This window comes from Cherax quadricarinatus, chromosome 32 (assembly GCF_038502225.1).
Source record: "Cherax quadricarinatus isolate ZL_2023a chromosome 32, ASM3850222v1, whole genome shotgun sequence".
Lineage (NCBI taxonomy): Eukaryota > Metazoa > Arthropoda > Malacostraca > Decapoda > Parastacidae > Cherax > Cherax quadricarinatus.
The window spans coordinates 24,774,430-24,794,833 of NC_091323.1; the positions used below are offsets into that span (position 1 = coordinate 24,774,430).

General features: G+C 38.7%; 1 protein-coding gene across 5 annotated transcripts in view; it reads right to left on the reverse strand.

Moving 5' to 3' along the window:
- LOC128690283 (potassium voltage-gated channel subfamily KQT member 1) overlaps positions 1 to 20,404 on the reverse strand; it is an 840,902-nt gene that overhangs the window by 39,832 nt on the left and 780,666 nt on the right. For 4 of the 5 annotated variants that reach the window (XR_011392684.1, XM_070090547.1, XM_070090549.1 and 1 more), the window contains 2 exons: positions 11,409 to 11,630; positions 7,615 to 7,781 (listed from right to left, as the gene is read on the reverse strand). Coding sequence is in view for 4 of the 5 variants with exons in the window: in XM_070090547.1 (XP_069946648.1) it covers positions 7,615 to 7,781; positions 11,409 to 11,630 (389 nt within the window). In the remaining variant the exon portion in view is untranslated. The remainder of the gene's footprint in view (positions 1 to 7,614; positions 7,782 to 11,408; positions 11,631 to 20,404) is intronic. The other variant, XM_070090551.1, reaches the window with a different exon arrangement.

Here is a 20,404-nt window from a genome sequence, read left to right on the forward strand (position 1 = left end):
GGTAATAAGTAATACATCTTTCATGAAAAAGAGGGTAAGTATGCAAAGTATGATATAGCACATAATGAAAGTAGTTTGTTAGATTATGTATTGGTGGATAAAAGGTTGATTGGTGGGCTTCAGGATGTACACGTATAGAGGGGAAATGGATATATTGGATTATTTAGTTGTAGCTACAGTTAGAGTAAGAGGTAGATGGGACAAAAGAAGATGGCAACAACAAGTAGAGAGAGGTGAAAAGTGTATAAACTAAAGGAGGAGGAAGTTAGGGTGAGATAAGCAATTATTGGCAGAAAGGTGGGCTAGTGCAAGTATGAACAGTGGGGGGGTTGAAGAGGGTTAGGATAGTTTAAAAAATGCAGTATTAGAATGTTGTGGCTATAGGAGGGTGGGTGCAGGAGGAAAGAGGAGTGATTGGTGGAATAATGACATAAAGGGTGTGATAAAAGAGAAAAAGGTAACTTTTGAGAGATTTTTACAAAGCAGAAGTGATGTAAGAGGAGCAGAGTATATGGAGAGTAAAAGAAAGGTGAAGAGAGTGGTGAGTGTGTAAAAGGAGAGCAGATGAAAGAGTGTAAGAGGCAGTGGCAAGAAATTTTGCTGAAAATAAGAAAAAAGTTTAGGAGCGAGATAAACAAGTTAAGAAATCCTAGAGAACGAATGAATTTGTAAGTTAAAAACAGTAGGGGAGTTGGTAGATGGGGAGCTGGTGAGAATATTTTGAGGAACTTTTAAGTGTCAATGAAGAAATGGAAGCGGTAATTTCATGCACTGGTCAGGGAGGTACAACATCTTTTAGGAATGCAGAAGAGCAGAAAATGAGTGTGGGGGAGGGGCGTGAGGCATTACATAGAATAAAAGTGGGTAAAGCAGCTGGAACTGACAGGGTCATGACAGAAATGTTAAAAGCAGGGGGAGGGGGGATATTGTGTTGGAGTGGTTGGTATTTTTGTTTAATAAATGTACAAAAGAGGGGAAGGTACCTAGGGATTGGCAGAGAGTATATAGTTCCTTTATATAAAGGGAAGGGAGACAAAAGAGATTGTAAAAATTATAGGGAAAGAAGTTTACTGAGTCCTAGGTACTAGGTTGGTAGACAGCAACTGCCCTGGGAGGTACTACCATCCTGCAAATTGAGTATAAAACAAAAGCCTGTAATTGTTTTACATGATGGTAGGATTGCTGGTGTCCTTTTTTCTGTCTCATTAACATGCAAGGTTTCAGGTATGTCTTGCTACTTCTGCTTACACTTAGGTCACACTACACATACATGTACAAGCCTATATATATATATACAAACACCCTCTGGGTTTTCTTCTATTTTCTTACTAGTTATTGTTCTTGTTTATTTCCTCTTATCTCCATGGGGAAGTGGAACAGAATTCTTCCTCCGTAAGCCATGTGTGTTATAAGAGGTGACTAAAGTGCCAGGAGCAAGGGGATAGTAACCCCTTCTCCTGTATAAATTACTAAATTTAAAAAGAGACGCTTTCATTTTTTCTTTTTGGGCCACTCTGCCTTGGTGGGGATGTGCAGATCAAGTGTTTACATTGAAGCATATATCTGAACAGTATTTAGATAAAGGTAGGGAAGTTTTCATTGCATTTATGGATTTAGAAAAGGCATATGATAGAGTCGATAGGGGAGCAATGTGGCAAATGTTGCAAGTACTATATGGAATAGGCAGTAAGTTACTAAATGCTGTAAAGAGTTTTCATGATGATAGTGAGGCTCAGGTTAGGGTGTGTAGGGGAGAGGGAGACTACTTCCCGGTAAAAGTAGGTCTTAGACAGGAATGTGTAATGTCACCATGGTTGTTTAACTTATTTATAGATGGGGTTGTAAAAGAAGTAAATGCTAGGGTGTTGGGGAGAGGAGTGAGATTGAAGTATGGGGAATCAAGTACAAAATTTTTGCTGATGATAATATGGTTATGAGAATCTAAAGAAAAGTTGCAAAAGTTAGTAGACAAGTTTGGGAGGGTGTGTACAGGTAAAAAGTTGAAAGTGAATATAAATAAGAGTAAGGTGATGAGGATATTGAATTATTTAGATAATGAAAAACTGGATATCATATTGGAGAGAGGGAGTATAGAAGAAATGAATTTTTTCAGATATTTGGGTTGTTGAGGTGGTTCGGACATGTAGAGAGAATGGAGCGAAACAGAATGACTTCAAGAGTGTATCAGTCTGTAGTGGAAGGAAGGCGGGGTAGGGGTCGGCCTAGGAAGGGTTGGAGGGAGGGGGTAAAGGAGGTTTTGTGTGCGAGGGGCTTGGACTTCCAGCAGGCATGCGTGAGCGTGTTTGATAGGAGTGAATGGAGACAAATGGTTTTTAATACTTGACGTGCTGTTGGAGTGTGAGCAAAGTAACATTTATGAAGGGATTCAGGGAAACCGGCAGGCCGGACTTGAGTTCTGGAGATGGGAAGTACAGTGCCTGCACTCTGAAGGAGGGGTGTTAATGTTGCAGTTTAAAAACTGTAGTGTAAAGCACCCTTCTGGCAAGACAGTGATGGAGTGAATGATGGTGAAAGTTTTTCTTTTTCGGGCCACCCTGCCTTGGTGGGAATCGGCCGGTGTGATAATAAAAATAATAATAATTTGGGAGTTGACTTGTCAGTGTATGGGTTTATGAAGGATGAGGTTAACCACAGAGTTAATGAAGGAAAAAAGGCGAGTGGTGAGTTAAGGTATCTGTGGAGACAAAAAAACATTATCTATGAAGGCAAAGAGGGTAATGTATGAAAGTATAGTGGCACCAACACTCTTATAATGGAATGAAGCTTGGGTTGTAAATGCTGCAGCAAGGAGGCAGTGGAGACGTCGTGTCTAAGGGCAATGTGTGGTATAAATATTATGCAAAGAATTCGAATTGTGGAAATTAGGAGGTGTGGAGTTACTACAAGTATTAGTCAGAGGGCTGAAGAGGGGTTGTTGAGGTAGTTTGGTCATTTAGAGAGAATGGATCAAAGTAGAATGACTTGGAGAGCGTATAAATCTGTAGGGTAAGGAAGGAGGGGTAGGGGTCATCGTCGAAAAGGTTGGAGGGAGGGGGTAAAGGAGGTTTCGTGGGCGAGGGGCTTAGACTTCCAGCAAGTGTGTGTGAGCGAGTTAGATAAGAGTAAACGGAGACGAATGGTTTTTGGGACTCGACGAGCTGTTGGAGTGTGAGCAGGGTAATACAGTGGACCCCTGCTTAACGATCACCTCCCAATGCGACCAATTATGTAAGTGTATTTATGTAAGTGTGTTTGTACGTGTATGTTTTGGGGTCTGACATGGACTAATCTACTTCACAATATTCCTTATGGGAACAAATTCGGTCAGTACTGGCACCTGAACATACTTCTGGAATGAAAAAATATCGTTAACCGGGGGTCCACTGTATTTAGTGAAGGGGAAATCGGTTATTATAGATTTAGCCTGACTTGAGTCCTGGAAATTGGAAGTACAATGCTTGCACTTTAAAGGAGGGGTCTGAGATATTGAGAGTTTGGAGGGACTTCTAAACTGTCGTATTTGAGCTCCTCTGCAAAGACAGTGATTATATATGAGTGAGGTGAAAGTGTCGAATGATGATGGAAGTATTTTCTTTTTGGGATTTTCTTTCTGTTTGGGTCACCCTGCCTCGGTGGGAGATGGCTGACTTGTTGAAAAAAAAAAAAGTGTCACAAAGTTTTGCCTGAATCTAAACTAAATAATTATTTGGCACACAAATTACTATTATATTTTATAAACTCATGAAAATGATTTCAGTGTTAAATGATATATAGTAGGCCTTCAAATAGAATGCATTTCAAAAGCACATTTTTATGATAACAGGTTGAGAAACTGCAGCATGAACTGGAACAGAACATCTTAAAACTTGAATAGTATGCAGTAAAATTTTTAAAAAAGGTGGCTCAGGCATGAGAACCTAACATTCCTAACCAAGTGGCCAAAGTCTCATGAAGTTCACTTTGGATAACAAGCAGGCTCATGTATGTTGATAATTTTTAGATTATCACTTGCAGTCCACTGTGTGATTGATTTTAGATTACTGATGGCGATTCAAGCACACCAAGGCAGTTTTGGGTGGAGTGTGAACCCGAAAAAGCTTGGGGTACAAAAACTTTCAGTTGTACCATCATTCATGTTATTTTTATGTTTTTTTATTATCTCCATCACTGTCACCATTGCCAGAAGGGTGCTTTACACTACAGTTTTTAAACTGCAACATTAACACCCCTCCTTCAGAGTGCAGGCACTGTACTTCCCATCTCCAGGACTCAAGTCCGGCCTGCCGGTTTCCCTGAATCCCTTCATAAATGTTACTTTGCTCACACTCCAACAGCACGTCAAGTATTAAAAACCATTTGTCTCCATTCACTCCTATCAAACACGCTCACGCATGCCTGCTGGAAGTCCAAGCCCCTCGCACACAAAACCTCCTTTACCCCCTCCCTCCAACCCTTCCTAGGCCGACCCCTACCCCGCCTTCCTTCCACTACAGACTGATACACTCTTGAAGTCATTCTGTTTCGCTCCATTCTCTCTACATGTCCGAACCACCTCAACAACCCTTCCTCAGCCCTCTGGACAACAGTTTTGGTAATCCCGCACCTCCTCCTAACTTCCAAACTACGAATTCTCTGCATTATATTCACACCACACATTGCCCTCAGACATGACATCTCCACTGCCTCCAGCCTTCTCCTCGCTGCAAAATTCATCACCCATGCTTCACACCCATATAAGAGCGTTGGTAAAACTATACTCTCATACATTCCCCTCTTTGCTCCAAAACAAAGTTCTTTGTCTCCACAGACTCCTAAGTGCACTGCTCACCCTTTTCCCCTCATCAATTCTATGATTCACCTCATCTTTCATAGACCCATCCGCTGACACGTCCACTCCCAAATATCTGAATACGTTCACCTCCTCCATACTCTCTCCCTCCAATCTGATATTCAATCTTTCATCACCTAATCTTTTTGTTATCCTCATAACCTTACTCTTTCCTGTATTCACCTTTAATTTTCTTCTTTTGCACACCCTACCAAATTCATCCACCAATCTCTGCAACTTCTCTTCAGAATCTCCCAAGAGCACAGTGTCATCAGCAAAGAGCAGCTGTGACAACTCCCACTTTGTGTGTGATTCTTTATCTTTTAACTCCACGCCTCTTGCCAAGACCCTCGCATTTACTTCTCTTACAACCCCATCTATAAATATATTAAACAACCCACGGTGACATCACACATCCTTGTCTAAGGCCTACTTTTACTGGGAAAAAATTTCCCTCTTTCCTACATACTCTAACTTGAGCCTCACTATCCTCGTAAAAACTCTTCACTGCTTTCAGTAACCTACCTCCTACACCATACACTTGCAACATCTGCCACATTGCCCCCCTATCCACCCTGTCATACGCCTTTTCCAAATCCATAAATGCCACAAAGACCTCTTTAGCCTTATCTAAATACTGTTCACTTATATGTTTCACTGTAAACACCTGGTCCACACACCCCCTACCTTTCCTAAAGCCTCCTTGTTCATCTGCTATCCTATTCTCCGTCTTACTCTTAATTCTTTCAATTATAACTCTACCATACACTTTACCAGGTACACTCAACAGACTTATCCCCCTATAATTTTTGCACTCTCTTTTATCCCCTTTGCCTTTATACAAAGGAACTATGCATGCTCTCTGCCAATCCCTAGGTACCTTACCCTCTTCCATACATTTATTAAATAATTGCACCAACCACTCCAAAACTATATCCCCACCTGCTTTTAACATTTCTATCTTTATCCCATCAATCCCGGCTGCCTTACCCCCTTTCATTTTACCTACTGCCTCACGAACTTCCCCCACACTCACAACTGGCTCTTCCTCACTCCTACAAGATGTTATTCCTCCTTGCCCTATACACGAAATCACAGCTTCCCTATCTTCATCAACATTTAACAATTCCTCAAAATATTCCCTCCATCTTCCCAATACCTCTAACTCTCCATTTAATAACTCTCCTCTCCTATTTTTAACTGACAAATCCATTTGTTCTCTAGGCTTTCTTAACTTGTTAATCTCACTCCAAAACTTTTTCTTATTTTCAACAAAATTTGTTGATAACATCTCACCCACTCTCTCATTTGCTCTCATTTTACACTGCTTCACCACTCTCTTAACCTCTCTCTTTTTCTCCATATACTCTTCCCTCCTTGCATCACTTCTGCTTTGTAAAAACTTCTCATATGCTAACTTTTTCTCCCTTACTACTCTCTTTACATCATCATTCCACCAATCGCTCCTCTTCCCTCCTGCACCCACTTTCCTGTAACCACAAACTTCTGCTGAACACTCTAACACTACATTTTTAAAACCTACCCCATACCTCTTCGACCCCATTGCCTATGCTCTCATTAGCCCATCTATCCTCCAATAGCTGTTTATATCTTACCCTAACTGCCTCCTCTTTTAGTTTATAAACCTTCACCTCTCTCTTCCCTGATGCTTCTATTCTCCTTGTATCCCATCTACCTTTTACTCTCAGTGTAGCTACAACTAGAAAGTGATCTGATATATCTGTGGCCCCTCTATAAACATGTACATCCTGAAGTCTACTCAACAGTCTTTTATCTACCAATACATAATCCAACAAACTACTGTCATTTCGCCCTACATCATATCGTGTATACTTATTTATCCTCTTTCTTAAAATATGTATTACCTATAACTAAACCCCTTTCTATACAAAGTTCAATCAAAGGGCTCCCATTATCATTTACACCTGGCACCCCCAACTTACCTACCACACCCTCTCTAAAAGTTTCTCCTACTTTAGCATTCAGGTCCCCTACCACAATTACTCTCTCACTTGGTTCAAAGGCTCCTATACATTCACTTAACATCTCCCAAAATCTCTCTCTCGCCTCTGCATTCCTCTCTTCTCCAGGTGCATACACGCTTATTATGACCCACTTCTCGCATCCAACCTTTACTTTAATCCACATAATTCTTGAATTTACACATTCATATTCTCTTTTCTCCTTCCATAACTGATCATTTAACATTACTGCTACACCTTCCTTTGCTCTAACTCTCTCAGATACTCCAGATTTAATCCCATTTATTTCCCCCCACTGAAACTCTCCTACCCCCTTCAGCTTTGTTTCACTTAGAGCCAGGACATCCAACTTCTTTTCATTCATAACATCAGCAATCATCTGTTTCTTGTCATCCGCACTACATCCACGCACATTTAAGCATCCCAGTTTTATAAAGTTTTTCTTCTTCTCTTTTTTAGTAAATGTATACAGGAGAAGGGGTTACTAGCCCATTGCTCCCGGCATTTTAGTCGCCTCATACGACACGCATGGCTTACGGAGGAAAGATTCTTTTCCACTTCCCCATGGACAATAGAAGAAATAAAAAGAACAAGAGCTATTTAGAAAAAGGAGAAAAACCTAGATGTATGTATATATATATGCATGTGCGTGTCTGTGAAGTGTGACCAAAGTGTAAGTAGGAGAAGCAAGATGTCCCTGTTATCTAGCGTGTTTATGAGACAGAAAAAGAAACCATGTTACAGTGTGTATTTAACAACCAAAAGACTATAAATTCCTAGTACCTTAAGGTAACTCGTTTTTTCATTCTCTGAGAGACATCAGAGTTGCCCCTAGTCATAGGTCTTTCAAAATATTTGTTTGTGGGTGTATTGGGTTCTGATGCCTGTTTATCCACCAAGATTGGCTTAGGCTTGAGCACCGATGCATAGGTTGGAGGGGCACCCGGAACCTGAGGAAAAAGAAAGAAGAGATTACACTATCTTTTAGTGCACACAGTGAAATGAAATGGTAAAATATTACATGTACTGCAGAATTACTATATATCTGACTATATTCATGAGGGAACCACTAAACCTATAGATCCCAACCAGAACTCTGGAAATGGGAAGCACTCAGGCATAATCTGAGGAAGGGGGGGTAGTTCCAATTCCTTACATCAAGAATACTCCAACATCAAGGCACCTTTTCTTGAAGGGACTGCAGAATCTAAATAACATGATCCTTAACAGCTAAAAATACATGTATAGCAAAAGGTAAAACTACATTCCATAAATACTGAAACTACATTCCATAAATACTGAAAACCACTTGTCTGTTACTTAAATATTTACTAAAGCTAACTAAAATGTTTTTAGTATTCCAAAACAATAGTAAGACTCAGGGGTTTTGAAAAAAATAAATGATACAACTAAGTGAAAATTTTTAAAAAATTGGGTCATCAGTATTAGATATTAGAGAATTAAGACATTCTGCACTGTATGAAAGTTGGACAGACAGGCACTGCAAAGCTTGAGATAGCAGGCCTTTATCAAACCTAGCACCTCTTCCTTGAAAACATGTATTCACAAAATGAGTAAGACTACAGTCTTACAGAATCTGCCAGAATATAGCAAAATATACACAGCATAGTACAGAAGTGTGGTACAAGCTTACATGTTGTTAAGGGGATGTACTAGTTCCAACCAAGATGTGCTAGCTCTGATTGGGATCTACTACCACATGTTTGACAGCACCTAAATATAAGAGAGTAAAAGAAATCTACCTTTGCTTTTTGATACCACTTTTCTTGAGGTACAATCATATTGCAGTACCCCTAGGTTACCTGAAGGCAATTCAGGATATCACCACCCCACTGGCCTGGTCCCAAACCAGGCTTAGTTGAGTACCCAATTAACTAGGCTTTTGGGACTAGGCTGTATGCAGTTCAGCAAAGGCACCACAGTCTATCTGACCAGGGTCTAACCTGAGGAATTTACCTTGAAGACAACTAGGGGTCTTTTGATAATTCCCCTTATGTATGAAGGGTGTTAAAAAAATCTTAAGTGTACTAACTGTAGCCTTAGTTTTCACCTAGACATTTTGCACCCTTTACTGTGCCTCTTATTCTCATAGGGAGTAATTTCAAAATCAAATCAAATGAAATCATTTCTGTGTGCAGATTTGGGACCAATCTTCCAGGAGTAAATTATGATGTACCTTTCTTGCTTTCATTCCAGGGAGTACAGTTCAAAGGACTTTCAGGTGTTGTCAATAATTTAGGTGCATAACCGACTTAAAACAGGCAGTGAAGGTCTCTGTACATTATTCAGTTCTGCTCATCTGCATTTCTTCCACTATCACATTACTGTTCTCAACAGTGACTCAGCTTTTCAATTCAGTCATCATTATTTAACTGTACCTTCCTTCCCTTTCCTGTGTCTTGCCCTCTGCTTCTCCACCTGCATGGTTTTGATGAAGCAATCCTGTTTATAAAAGTTACTGTTGTTCAGTGCAAACATGGGGATATATTTCGTAACATTTCAATAAGCCCCTCAAATGTCTTTGGGTACATAGAGACAGTCAAAACTGTGATGTTTATACAAAGAAAGTCCCTCAAAAAAATTAAGTTTTCCAGATGCTTGTACAATAAATGTTTTGGAAGGGAAGTCTAGAAGTTGATGATATCCTCACTTCTCTCCCCACTCCCTTTCAGTACTAAGATTATCCTGAGAGTATCCTCAGAGCAGTGAACTTTAGCATCAAAAGCTGCATTATTAGTATACACTAGCCCCCATCTCACCTCTGGCTACTGCATTTTGCATCTATTTTTCTGTACTTATTTCCTCCTTTCACGAAAAATGTGGCCAGTTAATGCACTGGTGCAGGCAGGCAAGTCTCCTACAAGTTTGTGGACATAGACACATTAACTATCTCATAACACTTGTATAGCAATAAGCAGGAGGAATCAAGAAATTTAAGGTAGAGTAAAATTATTTCTTGTTACTTTTTATCATATTCTAAGGAATAAAACTGTGTAGGGAAGGCAGAGTGCATCATCTGAAGTAGAAGGGCCCGAAACTTTCCCTGCATGTTTATGAAGAAGTACAGCCACATTAATGATCTCCACACACTTCCATAACCATAAGCAAGAAGGATCAAGGAATTTAAAATAGAGTAAAATTCTCACTTTTTTTTTTCTTTTTTTGGTTACATTTTAGTGTAGTCTAAAGAAGAATATTGTGTAGGAAAAGTATAAGTGGACTGAAGTTATAATAGGAACTAGTTCATACTGAGCAAGCCCATTTTTTCCCTGGAAGGAATGATTTGCTTATTTTCTATGGAAAATATAAATGGTAAATTGTAGCTTACCATATTTCTCCTCTACCCCAGCCTTACTAAAGTTAATTTAGCAAGCAATTTTTTGTTTTGAGGTTATATATACATAACATAAATGATTTTTAATAATGGTCTTGACAACACACATTATGGAATTGTAAAAAGGACATTATGTAGATTTAACTAAAGATAACCCACTGAAGTCAAACATGGAATTATTACACCTGTTTACAAGTGATTAAACCTCACTACATCCAACTAGGTCTGGTAGGGTAAAATAAACCCTTTCCATACATTGCTAGATCAACAAGGCACAATACCTACAATGCAAGGTGCCAAAAACTTCATTAATTTTGACTAATTAAAAATTTAAAAACAAATTGTTCGGTTTTATCGAGGGGTTGTGGAACTTAACCCAATTTTTCCTGATGAATTGTTCACTTCAATTTAATGTAAAATCTATTAACGGCAATGCATAAATTTTGTACTTAACTGTTAAAGTTTTTAGTTAGTAAAAATAGCAAGAAGTAATTATTGTGAAACACTATAAAGCTACTAAACATAGAAAATGTCTAGAAACTCAACCATCATTGTGATTATCTGTTTCAATAAGCATTCTTTTACAATTTTTCCAGTTCCTTAATAATTACAATATTATTATTATTATTATAATCAAAAAGAAGCGCTAAGCCACAAGGGCTATACAGCGCTGAATAATTACAATAAATTTCAATAAAAACCATGCTTAAAGGAAATTGATACTTGTATTGTTAACTTATTTATATCCTTATAAAGATGCAGAGTTTCTAAAACAAATGATGCAATTTTCCTATCTTACTGGTTGTCATACTGGCTAGGGGATCATCATCATTTAGGAAAATTAAACCATTCTTAACAATAATTTACTTTAAGTGTCAGAGTTATCAAAACAAATCAAAGGTATTATGGTTAATAGATAAACGCACATATAGAATTTTGACTGATGACTGACTAAATATACACATTAAATAGCAGCTATTGTATATACTGCTCATTTCAGAAAACACATTACAGCCATTCTAGGTCACTTACTTGACTTCACAAAGTCAATGCAAGATTTGCTGAACTGGTTTTGTGCTTAGCACTTGTGCTCAAAATGCTAGACATAAAAGTGCTTCCTAGTACCAATAATAATTCATAGCTGCATTTTATACTTTATTAATTTTATTTTAATTACACAATTATCTGATTTCACATACATTAAACAATTTCAGAGACTCACGGCGAGGGAAGACGATGGTGCCGTGGGAGGATTACTGGTGGCAGGCGCAAAGGAAGTGGTGGGGCCACTGTTGCAGCTGTCAGGAGAACCAGGGTGTGGGCCAGCTGTAGGCTGACCAGGAGGCACATTGGGAACAAGAGTAGAGGGCAATGCCAAAAGACGTTTCCGATCCTCCATATACAGGTCAATCAACTGATCCAGCTTGGATTCAATATCATCAACCTAGAAAGCAGCACGGAGTCTATGTCATCAACCTTAAAAGCAGTATGTGAGGTCTCATCAACCTAGAAAATGAGCAGCTAGGAGCCAAAACCCTCAACCAAGAAAACAACTTGGTATCAATATCATCAACCTAGAAGACTGCTAGGACTCAATATCTTCAACCTAAACAGTAAGCAGTTAAGAATGAGTATCAACCTAAAATTCATCAATCTGGCTATGCAGTTAATCTAAAATATAAAATTAATAGGAGCAAAAGCTGTTCCAATGGATAAAAATCTCCCATTCTTTTTTAAAATACTGGAATAAAGTTGCTATATAAATTACATGGGAGAACTAAAAAAATAAAGTGAGATGAGAAAATTTTTTATGTCCTAAGACACAGGTTAATACTTCTGTCTTAATAGCTCATTAAGTGTCTGATTTAAGATTTGTAAACACAGTACAACCAACAATGTATACAGTACCATACTCTACACAGTATTATCTCCAGTGTTAATATGGTAATGCAGTTATGCATAGCATTCCTGTATTTCTAAAGTTCCCATATTCCATTCTAGTTCTCAGGAATAAACTTGCAAGCTTTTTTTTTTTCATTTAAAAAAAAAATACTGTCTTAGCCCTTCAGTGGCTGTCACATAGGTCTACATTACTGATGCCAGGGTCACTCACGTAGATCTACATTTTGAACAACTCCCTCACATAAGCTGGAAGCAGTAAATTTTAGCCAAGATACTAGAGAATGGGTCTGTGTGGCAAGTGTGCACAGTACAAAAATAAACTGATCCACATGGTGCATGATGGGAAAGCAAAACTCTGACCCTGTGTTTGGTTTAAAATAACAACCGAGACATTTTACAGCATGGTTTTCATAGTTTTATTGGTTGTTTCTTGGTATCATTTGATAGAAGATATAATACTGAAAAAAAGATGATCTTGAATAGTTTTAGGATCGAAATTAGCTTGAAATTTGGCTCAAAGTAATGGAAATTTTAAAATTTTGCCGATTTGCCTGAGAACAGGCAAGGCTTCCCTACACCTATCTTCTTGGGTCTGTTTTGGATTTTTTAATGTGACTCAATTACAGTGGACCCCCGGTTAACGATATTTTTTCACTCCAGAAGTATGTTCAGGTGCCAGTACTGACCGAATTTATTCCCATAAGGAATATTGTGAAGTAGATTAGTCCATTTCAGACCCCCAAACATACACGTACAAACGCACTTACATAAATACACTTACATAATTGGTCGCATTCGGAGGTAATCGTTATGCGGGGGTCCACTGTATATATATATATATATATATATATATATATATATATATATATATATATATATATATATATATATATATATATATTTATATATATATATATATACACGTATATATATACAGTGGACCCTCACATACCGTTGGCATCACATAACGTTAAATCCGCATACCGATACATTTTATCACTAAAATTTTGCCTTGCATACCGCTAAAAAACTCGCTCAACGCTATTCATCCGAGACGCTTCTAATGTGCGGCCTGAGCCGGCTTCACATGTTCCGCCGGTGGCATTGTTTACAAGCCAGCCTCCGCGGTAACATCCAAGCATACATTCGGAACATTTTGTATTATTACAGCGTTTTTGGTGATTTCATCTGCAAAATAAGTGACCATGGGCCCCAAGAAAGCCTCTAGTGCTAACCCAGTGGTAAAAAGGGTGAGAAATACTACCATACCACAGTCAGCTGCTGCTGCACCACGGTCAGCTGTTGCTTGACCAGTCAGCTGTTGCTGGATCAGTCAGCTGCTGTTGCACCTCGATCAGCTGTTGCTGGACCAGTCAGCTGTTGCTGGATCAGTCAGCTGCTTCTGCATCACGATCAGCTGTTGTTGGACCAGTCAGCTGTTGCTGAATCAGTCAGCTGCTGCTGCTGCACCACAATCAGCTGTTGCTGGACCAGTCAGCTGTTGCTGGATCAGTCAGCTGCTGCTGCACCACGATCAGCTGTTGCTGGACCAGTCAGCTGTTGCTGGATCAGTTAGCTGCTGCTGCACCACGATCAGCTGTTGCTGGATCAGTCAGCTGTTGCTGGACCAGTCAGCTGTTGCTGGATCAGTCAGCTGTTGCTGGACCAGTCAGCTGTTGCTGGATCAGTCAGCTGTTGCTGGACCAGTCAGCTGTTGCTGGACCAGTCAGCTGTTGCTGGATCAGTCAGCTGTTGCTGGATCAGTCAGCTGTTGCTGGACCAGTCAGCTGTTGCTGGACCAGTCAGCTGTTGCTGGATCAGTCAGCTGTTGCTGGATCAGTCAGCTGTTGCTGGACCAGTCAGCTGTTGCTGGACCAGTCAGCTGTTGCTGGATCAGTCAGCTGTTGCTGGATTAGTCAGCTGTTGCTGGATCAGTCAGCTGTTGCTGGATTAGTCAGCTGTTGCTGGATCAGTCAGCTGTTGCTGGATCAGTCAGCTGTTGCTGGATAAGTCAGCTGTTGCTGGATCAGTCAGCTGTTGCTGGACCAGTCAGCAGTTGCTGGATCAGTCAGCTGCTGCTGGATCAGTCAGCTGTTGCTGGACCAGTCAGCTGTTGCTGGATCAGTCAGTTGCTGTTGCACCATCAGCTGTTTCTGAACATGAGTCGTCCCGAACCTGTCCGTCCAGCCTGAGCACCTGCCTTGCCGTCATTGTTTACAAGCCAGGGTGGCCGGTTGCATGCATACATTCGATACATTTTGTATTATTCCATTATTTATAGTGCTTGTAACTGCTAAATAAGCCACCATGGGCCCAAAGAAAGCTTCTAGTGCCAACCCTGTGGTAAAAAGGGTGATAAATACTATCGTACCACAGTCAGCTGCTGCTGCACCACGGTCAGCTGATAAATTGGACCAGTCACCTGTTGCTGCACCACAGCTGCTGCTGCACCATGGTCAGCTGTTGCTGCACCACAGCTGCTGCTGCATCATGGTCAGCTGCACCACAGCTGTTGTTGCTGCACCACCATCAGCTGTATTACTCGAAGATGTGGAGAGTGTGTTGTTGGTGTGGCTTAACGGGAAACAATTACCGAGAAACGATTAACCCCGGAGGGTTAGCCACCCAGGATAACCCAAGAAAGTCAGTGCATCATCGAGGACTCTCTAACTTATTTCCATTGGGGTCCTTAATCTTGTCTCCCAGGATGCAACCCACACCAGTCGACTAACACCCAGGTGAACAGGGAAAAATGCCTGGAACTAGTGCTCATATTGGTGAATTTAAAGCCAGCAAAGGTTGGTTTAAGAGATTTAAGAATCGTAGTGGCATACACAGTGTGATAAGGCCTGTTCTGGAAGAAAATGCCAAACAGGACCTACAGTACTCAGGAGGAAAAGGCACTCCCAGGACACAGTGTCTCATCAGTCATTGCTGCATCTTCAATAAAGGTAAGTGTCATTTATTCTTCATTTAGTAGAGTTGTACATGCACAATATATACTGTGCATGTACTTCTCTACTATTGTGCATGTATCCTTCTCTTTGTGTGTAGGAAAATGTATATTTCATGTGGTAAAAATATTTTTTTCATACTTTTGGGTGTCTTGCACGGATTAATTTGATTTCCATTATTTCTTATGGGGGAAATTCATTCGCATAACGATAATTTCGCATAACAATGAGCTCTCATGAACGGATTAATATCGTTATGCGGGGGTCCACTGTATGTATGTATGTATGTATGTATGTGTGTGTGTGTGTGTGTGTGTGTGTGTGTGTGTATGTATATGTATATGTATATATATATATATATATGTATATATATATGTATATGTGTATATATATATATATATATATATATATATATATATATATATATATATATATATATATATATATATATATATATATATATATATATATATATATATATATATATATATATATATATATATATATATATATATATATATATATATATATATATATATATATATATATATATATATATATAAAGAGCCTGCAGAAAGTCAAAATTGCCGAATGGCAAAACCATTTTTCCCATAAGAAATTATGGAAATAAAATTAATCCTTTCCAGACACCCAAAAATATTAAAATAAAATATTTTTTTTCAAGTTAAATAAAGATTTTCATACTGAAAACAAAGAGAAATCAAGTACATGCATCTAAAAAATAATAATATTACACTTACCTTTACTGGAGACTATTTTTTATTTTAATATTTTTGGGTGTGTGGAACGGATTAATTTTATTTCCATTATTTCTTATGGGGAAAATGTTTTCGAGTTTCATGAATTTTGAATTTCGGCAGGCTCTCTGGAATGGATTAATCACGAAACTCGGGGGTCCACTGTATATATATATACATGTACAGTGGACCCCCGGTTAACGATATTTTTTCACTCCAGAAGTATGTTCAGGTGCCAGTACTGACCGAATTTGTTCCGTAAGGAATATTGTGAAGTAGATTAGTCCATTTCAGACCCCCAAACATACACGTACAAACGCACTTACATAAATACACTTACATAATTGGTCGTATTCGGAGGTGATCGTTATGCGGGGGTCCACTGTATATGTATACAGTGGACCCTCGAGTTTTGGCGGCATCAACTTTCGTGAAATTTGACTTTCGGCAAGTTTTTTCGGCAAAATTTGGCCTCACGGTTTGTGATTAGACTCGTGATTCAGCAACAGTCTGGTACCTGTCTGCCCATCACCGCACACACAAAGCCAGTCTCCCATGCCATTCACGCTCAGTGTGCCATTGTTTACCAACACGTGACCATCACCCCGCAGGTTCATACATAATAATCCATTGTTTTTAGGTGATTGCAACTGCTAAATAAGTCACCATGGGCCCAAGGAAAGCTAATGCAAGCCCTTTGGTAAAGTAGTGAGGAACATGATCGAATTCAAAAAGGAAATCGTTGAAAAATATGAGAGTGCAAACATTTATGGATGAACTTCACCCTAACAAAGCTGTTGCAGGCCCTATTGGCAACATGTACAATGACAGTGTTGTGTCCCACTTCAGACAAATCTTAAAGAAACGCCAGAAACAGGGCTCTCTGGACAGATATTTTGTGAGACAGGGTTCCAGTGACTCAAGTTGTTTCCAGTGCCAGTGTCTTTAAAAAACAAAGAAGGGAAGTAACCCCAGACAAGGACTTCATACCTGAAGTCCTAATGGAAGGAGATTCTCCTTCCAAACAATAGTGTACACCTTCCTCCTATCCCCTCCTCCCATCCACACAGAAGTCTCCAGTAAAGGTAAGTGTAATATTATTATTTTTTAGATGCATGTACTTGATTTCTCATTGTTTTCAGTATGAAAATCTTTATTTAATTTGAAAAAAATATTTTATTTTAATATTTTTGGGTGTCTGGAATGGATTAATTTTATTTCCATAATTTCTTATTGGGAAAAGGGTTTCGCCATTCAGCAATTTTGACTTTCGGCAGGCTCTCTGGAATGGATTAATCACGAAACTCGGAGGTCCACTGTGTGTGTGTGTGTTTTATTTATATATATATATATATATATATATATATATATATATATATATATATATATTTATAAATTTATATATATATATATATATATATATATATATATATATATATATATATATATATATATATATATATATATATATATATATATATATATATATATATATATATATATATATATATATATATATATATATATATATATATATGCAATAAGATCACAGTAAACAGGTGATTTCAGAATATGCAAAACAACCACTCTGAAAGAATATATATATATATAGGTAGTAGGTTGGTAGACAGCAACCACCCAGGGAAGTACTACCGTCCTGCCAGATGACTGTGAAACAGAAACCTGTAACTGTTTTGCATGATGGTAGGATTGCCGGTTTCTTTTTCTGTCTCATAAACACGCTAGATAACAGGGATATCTTGCTACTCCTACTTACACCTTGGTCACACTTCACAGACACGCACATGCATATATATATATACATACATCTAGGTTTTTCTCCTTTTTCTAAATAGCTCTTGCTCTTCTTTATTTCTTCTATTGTCCATGGGGAAGTGGAAAAGAATCTTTCCTCCGTAAGCCATGCATGTCTTATGACGCGACTAAAATGCCGGGAGCAATGGGTTAGTAACCCCTTCTCCTGTAGACATTTACTAAAAAAGAGAAGAAAAACTTTATAAAACTGAGATGCTTGAATGTGCGTGGATGTAGTGCAGATGACAAGAAACAGATGATTGCTGATGTTATGAATGAAAAGAAGTTGGATGTCCTGGCCCTAAGCAAAACAAAGCTGAAGGGGGTAGGGGAGTTTCGGTGGGGGGAAATAAATGGGATTAAATCTGGAGTATCTGAGAGAGTTAGAGCAAAGGAAGGGGTAGCAGTAATGTTGAAGGATCAGTTATGGAAGGAGAAAAGAGAATATGAATGTGTAAATTCAAGAATTATGTGGATTAAAGTAAAGGTTGGATGCGAAAAGTGGGTCATAATAAGCGTGTATGCACCTGGAGAAGAGAAGAATGCAGAGGAGAGAGAGAGATTTTGGGAGATGTTAAGTGAATGTATAGGAGCCTTTGAACCAAGTGAGAGAGTAATTGTGGTAGGGGACCTGAATGCTAAAGTAGGAGAAACTTTTAGAGAGGGTGTGGTAGGTAAGTTTGGGGTACCAGGTGTAAATGATAATGGGAGCCCTTTGATTGAACTTTGAATAGAAAGAGGTTTAGTTATAGGTAATACATATTTTCAGAAAAAGAGGATAAATAAGTATACAAGATATGATGTAGGGCGAAATGACAGTAGTTTGTTGGATTATGTGTTGGTAGATAAAAGACTGTTGAGTAGACTTCAGGATGTACATGTTTATAGAGGGGCCACAGATATATCAGATCACTTTCTAGTTGTAGCTACACTGAGAGTAAAAGGTAGATGGGATACAAGGAGAATAGAAGCATCAGGGAAGAGAGAGGTGAAGGTTTATAAACTAAAAGAGGAGGCAGTTAGGGTAAGATATAAACAGCTAGCTATTGGAGGAAAGATGGGCTAATGAGAGCATAGGCAATGGGGTCGAAGAGGTAAGGGGTAGGTTTAAAAATGTAGTGTTAGAGTGTTCAGCAGAAGTTTGTGGTTACAGGAAAGTGGGTGCGGGAGGGAAGAGGAGCGATTGGTGGAATGATGATGTAAAGAGAGTAGTAAGGGAGAAAAAGTTAGCATATGAGAAGTTTTTACAAAGTAGAAGTGATGCAAGGAGAGAAGAGTATATGGAGAAAAAGAGAGGTTAAGAGAGTGGTGAAGCAATGTAAAAAGAGAGCAAATGAGAGAGTGGGTGAGATGTTATCAACAAATTTTGTTGAAAATAAGAAAAAGTTTTGGAGTGAGATTAACAAGTTAAGGAAGCCTAGAGAACAAATGGATTTGTCAGTTAAAAATAGGAGAGGAGAGTTATTAAATGGAGAGTTAGGGGTATTGGGAAGATGGAGGGAATATTTTGAGGAAATGTTAAATGTTGATGAAGATAGGGAAGCTGTGATTTCGTGTATAGGGCAAGTAGGAATAATATCTTGTAGAAGTGAGGAAGAGCCAGTTGTGAGTGTGGGGGAAGTTCGTGAGGCAGTAGGTAAAATGAAACGGGGTAAGGCAGCCAGGATTGATGGGATAAAGATAGAAATGTTAAAAGCAGGTGGGGATATAGTTTTGGAGTGGTTGGTGCAATTATTTAATAAATGTATGGAACAGGGTAAGGTACCTAGGGATTGGCAGAGAGCATGCATAGTTCATTTGTATAAAGACAAAGGGGACAAAAGAAGAGTGCAAAAATTATAGGGGGGGATAAGTCTGTTGAGTATACCTGGTAAAGTGTATGGTAGAGTTATTATTGAAAGAATTAAGAGTAAGACGGAGAATAGGATAGCAGATGAACAAGGAGGCTTTAGGAAAGGTAGGGGGTGTGTGGACCAGGTGTTTACAGTCAAACATATAAGTGAACAGTATTTAGATAAGGCTAAAGAGGTCTTTGTGGCATTTATGGATTTGGAAAAGGCATATGACAGGGTGAATAGGGGGGCAATGTGGCAGATGTTGCAGGTGTATGGTGTAGGAGGTAGGTTACTGAAAGCAGTGAAGAGTTTTTACGAGGATAGTGAGGCTCAAGTTAGAGTATGTAGGAAAGAGGGAGATTATTTCCCAGTAAAAGTAGGCCTTAGACAAGGATGTGTGATGTCACCATGGTTGTTTAATATATTTATAGATGGGGTTGTAAGAGAAGTAAATGTGAGGGTCTTGGCAAGAGGCGTGGAGTTAAAAGATAAAGAATCACACAAAGTGGGAGTTGTCACAGTTGCTATTTGCTGATGACACTGTGCTCTTGGGAGATTCTGAAGAGAAGTTACAGAGATTGGTGTATGAATTTGGTAGGGTGTGCAAAAGAAGAAAATTAAAGGTGAATACAGGAAAGAGTAAGGTTATGAGGATAACAAAAAGAATGAGACTTGGTGATAATTATTATTATTATCATTTCTAATATGGCGTCACTTGTGCAAGTCGTCTGCTACCACATCTCACATTTATGTTTATTTATTCTACTGTGGGGTGTATTTATCTTATTTATATGTTATGCATCGTGTTTATTATATAATTCTGAAAAAATATCATAGATGGATTAATGAAAATGTGTATACTAACGTAATATACGACATTTAAATGAGACTCGATGATTATTATCATCATTACTAATATGACGTCTGGAGACATAAGACACTCTTACTGATTTT